General features: G+C 31.1%; 1 protein-coding gene across 1 annotated transcript in view; it reads left to right on the top strand.

Annotated features, from left to right (window-relative positions):
- SEMA3E (semaphorin 3E) overlaps window positions 1-12253 on the top strand; it is a 352963-nt gene that overhangs the window by 108846 nt on the left and 231864 nt on the right. The window contains exon 2 of the mRNA XM_074268509.1: window positions 11362-11394. Coding sequence (XP_074124610.1) covers window positions 11362-11394 — 33 coding nt within the window. The remainder of the gene's footprint in view (window positions 1-11361; window positions 11395-12253) is intronic.

Raw genomic sequence — 12253 nt, 5'->3', positions numbered from 1 at the left:
ACCTGATGGTGACTGGGTTGAAGTAAAGGAAGAAATAAAGGCTTAACTAGTTCAATTATGCTCCAAATAATGACTACACCTACATTGCCTAAATTTTCTCATTATTTAACTAGCTAAATTTTAGTACAGAATACTCTATTGGCTTCTAAAGTCAATATAACTGAGCAATAGGAGTTCAACCAAAAAGAATTTTCTTTAATTAGAAAAGCAAAGCCTTAGAGTCAAATTTATTGTCATGTTATTATTTATCATATTGCACTAATAAACATATTATTATATTAGGGTCATGATGGGAATTCTTATACTATCAATACTTTTAGCTTAGGAAAGTTATTTGAGTAGCAAATAGAGTTGAACTTGGACTCAAGAAGAACTTTAGGTTCCAATCCTACCTCAAATACGGTTATTTTATCCTTTATAATTCATTTAATCCCTCTAGACCTCAGTTTCGTTATGTGTAAAATGAAGACATTGAATTCAGTGTCCTTGAAGTTTCTTTCTAGCTCTAAAACTATAATTTTTGTTTGATGACATTACTCCATAAACTTAAGGCAATAAACAACCAGTGATAAGACCTGTATACTCACTTTAGTACCAGTAAGAATAGATTTGATCCTCCTGAGGATTCAGAGAAAGCTACTAAACCCCAAATATTTTTCCAACACATAAATTGATCTCACTGACTCCACAATTAGAACTTTAGCCCTTTCTCTCAAAGTTTTTATATCTTTTAAGTGTAAATATCCCTGAGATGAATGGCAATTAAAGTCACCATTTACACTTTAACATGAATGAAATATATGAGCAATTAATAGAATTTACATCTGCAATGGAATTTTGGGAACATCTAGGCCAAATACCTCATTTTATTGATGAGGTAAAAGAAGCCCAGAGAGTTGATAGAATTTTCTTAAATTCATGTGGGTTGAAAGTACCAGAGTGGAAACTTAAATGTTTTCTGATTCAAGTTCCTATTATCTTTCACTTTCACCTTTCTAAAACTTGATAGGAGAAATGAGTGAGAAAGTTTGATTAAGAGATGATAGATTATGATGGGGAAGACAAATTTTGTTAACTTCACAGTACTATCCAAGACTAGCCTATTATGTACTGAAATGTTTTCACTCTAAAGACTTGTGTCTGATTGCTTGGCAGAAACCATCCCTCTGGCTTACAAAGGTCTCCTGATGTCAGTAGTTAATGCATATAACAGAGAATATGAGGAGGAAATAAAAAATCTAAGTTCTCCCCTTGGCATCTCTAGTGAGTAATCATTTTCACCATTTTCAAATGCCATTGTTGGCATTGAGAACACACTGTTCTATCCCTATACATTTACCAAGTTATTCCTGGCAATTATATAGTAGCTCAAGGTCCTTGTGTTCCCCAGCATTTGTTGCTGATGCCTGTTGAGCCCAGAGGAGGGGGTTCAGGAAAAAATGTTCCTTTTCTTTATAAACTTCTTCAGTTTTATTTTTATTCTTACAGAATTAAACTTTGTTATTGTATGGATGCTGTTACTACAACTGTTAGAGAACCACATCTAAGATCTTTTACTGATAACATTTCATGGCAATACTAAGTAGAGTTGTCAGTACCTTGAGGCTTTGTCCCTTGATGCCAATTTTAGAAGTCAAATTAACATTTGTTTTACTTCATACTGTGTAAAACATAACACAGACCAACACTTGGTCAAGAGAAACAAATAATTAAAATAGGCAACTTTCAAGTAAAGTCTTCTTTGACCCAGTCTGCTTACTCTGTGTATTTCGGTCTTCTCAGTAGTAAATTTTTGCTGTTTTCTTGTGGATTCTGTTCTTTGTCCCCTCCCTCATGGGAGGTACTTTATGTTTTTGGGGTTTAACATGTGGTTCATTCCTTAAGCACAAAAAAATCCCTAGTGGGCTCAGATACAAAAATCATTTACTACCTTCAAACTGTGTGGGAAAGGATTCTAGTCAGTCCCTGAGACTTTGGTTGGTTGCTGGTCAGTGAAGTCCATGATGATTGAGATGTAGTATTTGATTAACATCTTTGGTTATCTAGAAGAAATATTTTTGGTATCATCACATTTAATGTTTTTTTTAATTTTTTTTGTTTTATAAAATTTCCATATTGAATATTAAGAAATTTAAGTCAATTTAAAAAACCAATTTTTTTATTATTTTTAATATTTTTTCCTCCCTGCAAGCCACTTCATTGTACTTTAGCAGGCAATTTGATTTTGATTATACATGTGATATCAAACAAAATATTTTCATATTAGCCATGTCACAAAAACAAATAAAATAAAATAGTAGAAATGAAGAAAGCAAAAAGAAATTATGCTTCACAGTGTATTCAGAGTTCATCACTTTTCTTTCTGGAGGATAGCATTTTTCACTGGGGGTCCTTTGGAATTATCTTTCATCATTGTCTTGATCATAGTACCTAAGCCTTTCCTATTTAATCATCTTCACATTGTTATTACTGTGTTCAGTGTTCTTCTGGTTCTCCTAATTTCATTCTACATGAGTTCATATAAGATTCCCAAGATTTTTCTGAAACCATAATATTTGTCATTTTTTACAGAACAATAGTATTCCAAAACAATAGGTATCACAACTTGTTCAACCATTCCCCAATTTATGGGCATCCTCCAATTCCTAGTTCTTTGCATCACAAAAAGAGCTACTACAAATATTTTGTACAAATAGCCCCTTTTATTTTTTTCTGTGATCTCTTTGGAATACAAACCCAGTAGTAGTGTTGCCAGGTGAAAATATCCATAGTTAGAGCATTTAAAAATATCAGTATTGATAGTTTTGATTTTTCTAAAAATTGCATGTTCATATCCTTTTATTATTTATCAATTGGGGAATTGGCTCTTATTTTTATAAATATGTATCAGTTCCTTATATATGTGAGATGTTTACAACCAAGAATATGCCTCCTGGAATATAATATTCCAAGCCTTCTGATCCTTTAGTGTCATAGTTGTTAAATCTCATGTGATCCTGACTATACCTCTACAATATTTGTATGGTTTCTTTATAGTTTTAAGTATTTTCTCTTTTATTTGGGAACTCTGAAATTTGGCTATAAATATTCTTGGGAGGTTTAATTATAGGATTTCTTTTAACATGGTGATCAGTGGCTTTTTTCACTTTTTTTTTTTTTTTTTTTTTTTTTTTTTTTGAGGCTGGGGTTAAGTGACTTGCCCAGGGTCACACAGCTAGGAAGTGTTAAGTGTCTGATACCAGATTTGAACTCTGGTCCTCCTGAATTCAAAGCTGATGTTCTATCCACTGCGCCACCTAGCTGCCCCCTTCACTTTTTATTTTTTTCTTGATAATTTCTTGAAATGTTAAATTTAGCCTCATTTTTTATTGCAGTTTCAGATAGTACAATAATTTTTATACTATCTCCTCTTGATCTATTTTCCAGGTAACAGTTTTTTTCAGTGAGATAGTTCACATCTTTTTTTTTTCTTATTCTTTTCTCTTGTTTGTATTGTTTCTTGTTATTTCATGAAGTTATTAGCTTCTACTTGCTCAATTCTAATTTTTATGAAATTATTTTAATCATTGGATTTTCATTATCTTTTTTGACATTAAATCAATTCTGGGGTTTTTTTTTGGCTATTATTCAGTACTTTTGTGATCTTTTATCAACCCATTATTTTTTTTTTCATTTTTTTTTTGCTTTGCTTTCTTTTCTTTAGCTATTTTTTTCCTCTAGGATTCTTATTCAATTTTCAAAATGATGTTTTTGTTCTTTCAAGAATTCTTACTGGGCTTGTTTCTAATTCATCTTTTTGTCCTTGGAGACTTTGCTTATAATTGTTTTGATTTCTTTGTATTCTTCTGAGTTTGTGTTTTGCTTTTCCAGGGCACCAAAGTAACTTTTTATGGTTATTTTACATTGTTTTTTGATCACATGCCAATCTGGTTCTTGATTTTGAACTTTATATTAATGTTGGTTCTCTTCGCAGGGTTAAGGAGTAGGAGGACACTGTCACAAGCTTCAGACTTTTCTGCATTGCTCTTTTCAGAGCTGATTTGAAGAGTTTGGACATTTTTGGTATTTTCAAAGTGATTTGATCTTGGCTATGATATGCTTCCTGATATCTTGATTGGTACATTGAGCCTTTAAACAGCAATTCCCCCTAAACCCATGGGAATAAAATAACTACTTCTCCCCAGAATTCTGCCTCCTTTGGGACTGAAAATGATACTTTCCTAAAGATCTTTAATCCTTTGGGCCAGAAGTATTACTCCCCTCAGAGTTTCCATTCCCTATTGACTGATAGTGTTCCTCTCAATCTGTGAACTATGAACAAGAATAAGATATAGGTAATGGAATTGCTGAACAATGTCTGATCCGGCTTTCAGTGTTAGCACAGGGAAACTAAGCAATATCTTTCTTATCAATAGTAAATCCCTTTTGTCAAGTCTGTCTTGAGAACTCCCAAAGCTGTTCCTTGTATCATAATTTCCTAGAACTACCACTGATGTTTCATCCACATGGACTCTAGGTCATCTATCTTGTCCAAGTAACAGATATCTCTTTTTAACCTTTTATATTTTTTAGATTGGAAGAATGTCTCACTCTAATCTTTTTTTTTTTTTTTAAATCTCTGTCACTCTAGAATTAAATTTGAGACATTGTTCTATAGTAGTTTAGTAGAAACTATTGGGAGATTGTGGTTGTGTTTCTCTACTCTGCCATCTTGGCTTAAATCATTTATATTTGAAAACAAAGATTATCCATTTATACACTGAATAATTGCCCCAATACATGATCCCAGATTTTAAATAATGGTTCAAGCTTTATTCATGACTCAGCAGAAAAGAAATGATCCCCATTAAGTGTAGTGTTATTTAAAAAAAAAAAAAAGTCTTCTTTGATGGTTTTTAATCTAATATTAACTTTCAATGGCAAGATGCCAGAACTTCAAATTGATGCATAATTCTGTAATATTATCCTTTAGAGTATGCTAGACTGCCAGATGTTTAAAAAATCAATTTGCAATCCCCAGATATGAATTATTAAACTTCTACAGTCATCTTTTTTTCATAAGTTAAAGTGTCCTTCAATTTTTAGGGCAACATTAGCATTATGACTGGTTAATGCAGTTAAGGTCAGTGATGCTAATATTGGTTTTGCTACTTAGTAGTATATCAGGCTATCCTTTCTATACTGGGGGCTGGAATTTAAGTTTAGCAGCTACTTTAAATGATGGACTAACATCTATCTTTAATGTAACAGATTAATTTGTCAAATAAATTCTTCTCTCATAGATACACATAATTTTGTCACAAAATTTCCACTGCAGTTTTAAAAGTGCTTTAATTTAGGTAACATAAGTAGTGCCAGTATTGTGACTCTTACCTGGATAGATTTTAAAGGCTGACTTAACAAATCTCATTGACCAGCTCCCCAGGGAGAAGGATGATAAAAAGGGCTTGTCAGGAGTAGAGAAAGAGAAAGCAGTCTGACAGTCTAGACAGACAAGTAAAGTTGAACTTTTGCAAAGGGAGGATTTCTCAAGGGTATTAAGTCCTGATTCCCGGCCTAATGTACTTGACAATGAAAGAAATAAAGTGGTCTGGCGGATTAGTCTGTCAGTTATGAACAAATGATGACCAGAACTACTGATAAAAACTGATTATCCAAATCAAAAATGAGGTTTGGGGTTGGGAGATGAATGCAAAGTTCTGGAATAGCTAAAAATGAAATAAGCAACTCATTTGTTTGATTTCTCAGTAGAAATAGATTATGCTGTTAAATAACAATTCTAAAATTTTTCATAAAATGAATGATTGGGAAGAAGAAATAGAAAGTAAGAGCACTTAGAAAGTCAAAAAATATGAGATTAACTTAAAGAATCAAAACCCCTTTTAGAGTGGGAGAGTTATGCTTTCCTAAGATTTAGGAACAGTTTATTATTAAGGTATGGAGCAGCAGGTTAAATATCCCTAATTAAAACTATACTTCTTTTTAAACCTGTCATATATGTAGAGTGTCTCAATCAGTTACTATTATTCAATTGACATGGTGTCTATTTTTATTCAGAAGTAGATTTGGTGAAGGTTACTGAAATTCAAATTTTTCTTTATTCACATACACACATATAATATGTATATTTATATCTGTGTGTATACATATAATATGTATGTATGTATTGATGTTGACAAATATTCTCGGTGACAACTGATATCAAGTTTGGAGGGATTTTTTTCCTGCTTTAATGTGGCATTTGATTATAATGAGAGCTATAGTTGTATTTTAATAAAATATATTAAAATATTCAGTTATGGATTAAAATATAGCCATAATGGAAATCCAATTGGAATTACTTTTTTAATGTTAGAAGATTTATCTTTTTTACTCCATAATTTGACATATTAGAAGATTTCTAATAGGAATAAAATTTCCTTTCTAAAAGAGGATACATTGTATGTGCATATAATATACATATATATATATATACGTTTGTGTAGATAATCTACATATATATGTAGATTATATATAATATATAATTTTACAATTGTTTATTGAGAGCACACATTATGCATAAAATGTTCTGTTGGAAGCTAATGAATAAAGAAGTGTTATTTGAAGGGCTTTATAACATCTTGTTTTTGAAACTAAAAGGCAGTAGCATCCATGACCACAAATAAGTCATAAACATATATTTCTATATGTTTGGAATTGGAAGTTCTATGGGTAGAACTACTCGATTATCTATTTCCAACAGTCGAAATTGGCCAGCGGTTAAGTCTTGAGTAAGAGATACGTATGAATCAAATGAGAGTTCTTCATAGTTGGTGAACTCAATAGCTTCAGTATTATTGATGACCCAAGGCTTTGACTGTGAGATAGGGGTTGTAAATCTCCTCTATCTTATATAAGATGCGAAGGGATGGGAGGGCAATTAGGACAAGGATGACTGTGGGTATAATCCTTCAAATAGGTAGTTAAGCTTCTGTTATTTCATGTGAAAATTTTGTCTAGATTTTTTGCTTTGATTCTTCAAATGTGCTTTATTTCCCCCTAAACTATTTTAGTAAGTGTTGTACATGTAACAGATTAAAAACAGAACAATACATGAAGTCTCAAATTTACTGTATAAACTCTTAGCACTTAGAATTTATACTGTGGGTTCTCTAATTTTGGCCACAACCTCTTTTTTTTTTTGTTCACTAAACTGTTTTGCACAATTATGAAACAGAGAGGTTTACTTTTGTTGCCTTCCTTCTTTTCCTACTGTGTTCTTTTCATTTTCTCTTCCTCTGTCTCTTATTGCTATTGGTCTTATTGACCTGGAAAATGATCTGACATCTTGCCTAATAATAATGTGTTCTATCTTCATTGTAAAGGCATTTAATAAGTGCATAAGGTGTGCAATTCACTAAATAGCTACAAGGCAATTAAACATTTTTTTTTTGTCCTCATGAAGTTTGATTCTGGTAGGGATCTACACAGTTAAATACATATAAACTAAAAATGTACTTATCATTATGATAAAAATAATTTTAAGAGACAATGAATTGTGGATATCAAGAAGGACTTTTCATTTGGAGTGAATATGAAAGAAGCTAGGAATTGATTCTAAGAGAAGAAGATTGAGGAGAAAATATTCTAGTCTTTCCAAAGGTATCAAAGTAGAGACTAGAATGCTAAATTCAAACATTTCATTTTGGCAGCTTACAAAACATTTTTGTTAGCATTGTAACTCTGGATAAATCCTTTAACTTGTCTGAACCACAAGTGCAAAATAAAATAATAATCTCACCTTCCTTACAGGGCCATTGTGAAAATCAAAGCATTTTGCAGACTTAAATACGTCATGCTAGTTATCCTTATTTACCTGTCATAGTATTTCAAATGATAGAAAGTTTTTAGGGACAAGGGAATTATTGGAATCTGCTTATTGCACCAGGAACTTCTGATAGGAGAGTGTACACAAGTTTTAATTATTCATCAGACTACAAAGTTTACATTGTTTTTATTTAAAATATTTTCCTCATAGTTTATGATCAAATAATGGCTATAATTGGCTTATAAATTAAATTAATAAGCAGAAGGAACACCCTTAATTTCTTCTTTATTTACAAGAGATAGTCAAACAAATGGAAGTTGAATTCACATGTAGAAACTCAAGCCAATGTATTAAAAGTAAATTAGTTATCAGACATGTGCAGAGATGACTTGGGGAACTGAAATCTCCTTCCAAAGCTATGCCCAAGGTTTTTGGCAAAAAGTAGCAGGCTGTAGGCAATTTGAAAGCTTCAGAATATTTTAAAATTTGGTCACTAAATGAGTGTGCCAAAGGTTTTCAAGTTTACTGATGAAATCAGGTTTTTATGACTACATAACAAAAAGAAGAAAACCTTGGAGTAGAGTGAATGTTGTTTTGATTATTTATTTTTCTTTCCAGTTTTATTCTCTGATATTTGAAGAAGTGGTATGTGTTTTCAGTTTATGTAAGTTTAGGTATATACACACTGTCATCTCTTTAGGTTATAAGAAAGCAGCTTATAAATCACAAAACAGTATATGAAAATGAATTTTGTTGTTACTGAATGTGTTGATGACCTGGGATTTCATTAATAAGAGTGTACACCTTATGGATACTTATTATAATCGCTTTATATAATAGTAGAAGTGATTCATGAATGTTTATAGCCAAAAACTTTACATCATTTCATAATGAACTTTCTGGTGATATTCTCTGTACATAGCTATACTGATTCTCAGGAGTCACATATGCACCCTGACATAGCTTTGAGCAGGGACTGATTTTTGGTAAGATGTAATAATTTCTTAGGTTTAGAAAGATTTAGGTCTTTAGGTGGCACAATGGTTTGATTATCTAGCTTGGAGTTAAAGAACTCCTGAGCTCAAGGAGTGCAGGTCAATCTTTCTAGTAGCAGGGATTGAAGGTGTGCATCAGCATACTTGGAAACTCCTTTTTTGTTGTTTCTAACTTGTCCTAAAGCATAATAAAGCGTAAGGTTGAACAGCTAGATGGTGCAATAGGTAGAAAACTGGGTATGAAATAAGGAAGACTCATCCTCCTTAGTTCAAATCTCACTGAAGACACTAAGCTGTGTGACACTGGGCAAGTCACTTAATCAATTGTTTGCCTCAGTTTCCTCATCTGCAAAATAAGTCTTTGCCAAGGAAACACAAAAATTATAAAGAATGAAGTGAGTAGAACTAAGAGAACATTGTATACAGTAACAACATTATTTTAATAACAACATTGAGCAATGAAGTCATTTTGAAGAGTATACATATACTTTAAAAATAAAGGAGATATGAAGAAAGATATCTACATCCAGCAAAAAAAAACCTGATATAAATATTTAGAATAATTTTATATTACATATACATGTACTTATGTATGTACATATAGAAATACATACATGTACAATATACACTTATTTTCATCTAATGATAACCATCTCTAGGGTGGGAGAAGGCAAAAGAAGGGGAAAAAAAGAAACATAACTATTGTATATTTGGAGGTAATAGAAAGTTGTATATGATAAATTTGTAGTTTCGTGTGTAATCATTTTTTATTGTAGTTATAGAAAATGCTTGCTTTGTTCTGTAAATTGAAAGTAAAATAAATTAATAAATCCAAATGGGATCATGAAAAGTCTGAAACTACTGAATAACAATAACAATGATTTCTTTTCTACATGATACTAATTTTTCTTTCATACTTGGAAAATAAGGACATGATGACAATCCTAAGGGGATTTAAGGGAAACAGGGCTTTTAGTTTCTGCTAAAGAGATTGGGTCATGTACTTTAACATAGTTGTTTCAGAGATAAGAAGAAAAAGAAGAAAAATGGTTCAGAACACTTACTATGGGGAATGAGAGAGGTGGTCTGTAAGCAAAGAATTGAAGAGTTGGCAAGCATCAGCAAGTACCTCATGGTAAAGGTTACAATAGTATCAGGCTGACTGGCCTATTTGCTGTTCCTTATGGGATTCTCTTTTCTTTCTCTGTGCCATAGTCTAAACTAGTCCCTATATTTGGAATGCTCTATTTAGAATCCTTAGCTTATTTCAGATCATTGTTCAAGTGCAATTCCTATAAGAGGCTATTTCTGATGTTCCTAACTGCTTATGTTCCACTAACTCCCCAAATACCTTGTATATGAAGGGAGATAAAAAAAATACACACACACATACATATATATATATATATATATATATATATATATATATATATATATATATATATATATATATATATATATATATATATATATATATATATATATATATATATATATGCATAAAAGTGTACCCATTACTAACACCAATGAAATGTAAGTTTTTCACAATTGAGACTTTTTTTTTCCATCTTTGTATCACCATTGCTTAGCATAGTGCCTAACATATAGTAGTCACTTATTAAGAATTTGTGGATTAATTGCATCACTATTCATCAGCTTTTCAGGAATAGCAAAAGAATTCTGGAGATTTTCAAGGGATGATGACATACATTTATTAATTATAATATACTACTCTGGGTGTTAGGAAAGATAACAAGATATTATCTTTATTATTAGAGAGCTTAAATTTAAGAAAAAATCTTTAAGGACGAAACTGACTTTTCTGAATTATTAATTGTTAAATGTCTAAAATCCTTCAAAATCTTTGTAACTATCGCAGCAATCTCAAGATTTGATTTATAAATGAACAGAAAATTTGCCTTTTCTCTTGAAATAAAGGCAAATCTCTTAAGAATTAAAATTTGTACTATTAATTTTAGAACAATTTTGTTATAAATTAGCAGTACAATTTTAATAGAGGCAAAGCCAAATAAAAAGATATTTAGTACTGAATCTAATCTGATCTAATCTAAAATGTTGACTTTTTATTGGAGTTTTGATTAATATTACATTGTTCAAAATTAAATTTTATTTTGGTTTGTTTTATTAATAAAATATATCCTAATATCTTAAGTAGATATGCACATTTCTGGAAAATAGTAGTTTTTCCTAGTGTTAATTTCCATATATATATACATATATATACACACACACACATATATATATATATATGTAACAGAAAAGGCAACATATTTAATAGCTAAGAGAGACTACTAGACTTCATTTTTGGAAGCTGTTGACAGCAAGTGTATAATGAAGATGAAGCTTCAAAGGTGCTGACAATGTTAAACAGAGGGCTACCCTTATAGACTGAAATTTTGCTGCTGATAAGGTAGAAGGTGGTCATGTTGGAGTTAAAGGTAATCTCCCACTGACAAAATGATAAGGGAGCTAAACTATGTTCTCAGTCAAGATCTTTTAAAATCATACATCTTTTTAAATTTTTTTTTTTTTGCTCAGACTACCAAGATGGTTACTTTCAGGAGTTTGAAGGTAGGCCAGAATTTTTTAAAGAAATATTTTTATATTGGAATTAGAATAAATTTTATTTTAAAATATTGAAAGACCTTGTCTATTTTTTTCAAATGATCTGAGGAAAATATTTTTAGCAATTAAAAAAAAGTCTTTAGAGTTGCCTATTATACTCTCTTTTGGAATAAAATAGATAAATCTAAAAATTATTGGTAATCTCAAGAATTGCTATGAGTAATTAGGGATTCCCTTAATTTTGCTTTCATTGATATTTATGCCAGAAGAATCTATATTTTTAGAAAATAGGCTGACCAAATGTTGAACCACTTATTTTAGCTGTTAATATTCATGACAGGCAGCAAATACCCCTTGTTTTTGCTTTATTATATGGATACTACTTTTCACATTCAAGGTACTAAAACAGCCAAGGAAGCATTCTTTTGTAGATATAAAAATTCCCACATTAAATTAATTAATGCCAACATGCTTCCCAAGGGCAAGAGATATAATTTAGATGTAGACACATTCAGGGTGAAAAATTGATGTCCTTGGAAACTTTGGTCTATCATTACCATCTTTGGTTAGCTAATGGTATTAATGTCCTGATACAAATGTTTAAGTGAAACCAGTTCTCTAATATAGCTAAAAGGGCTCTCAAGGGGATGAAGTATTGTTTTTAAAATGATGTGAAATATACTGCTGAGTTTGCACAATGTTAAACCAATAGATCAACCCATGGGTAGGAGGTGGATGACAGTAAATAGTAAAAACATTAGCCAGTTATTATACTAGTTTCTGGATGCTTAATACTATATTGAAATGTTTGCTATGAACAGATGAAAGATAGATGTATTTAAAGTAGAAGTCACTTAAGGCTTCC

The sequence above is a fragment of the Sminthopsis crassicaudata genome, chromosome 5 (assembly GCF_048593235.1).
Source record: "Sminthopsis crassicaudata isolate SCR6 chromosome 5, ASM4859323v1, whole genome shotgun sequence".
Taxonomy (NCBI): Eukaryota; Metazoa; Chordata; class Mammalia; order Dasyuromorphia; family Dasyuridae; genus Sminthopsis; species Sminthopsis crassicaudata.
The sequence above is the reverse complement of the archived record's forward strand: the minus strand, read 5'-3'. Positions and strand labels throughout refer to the sequence as shown.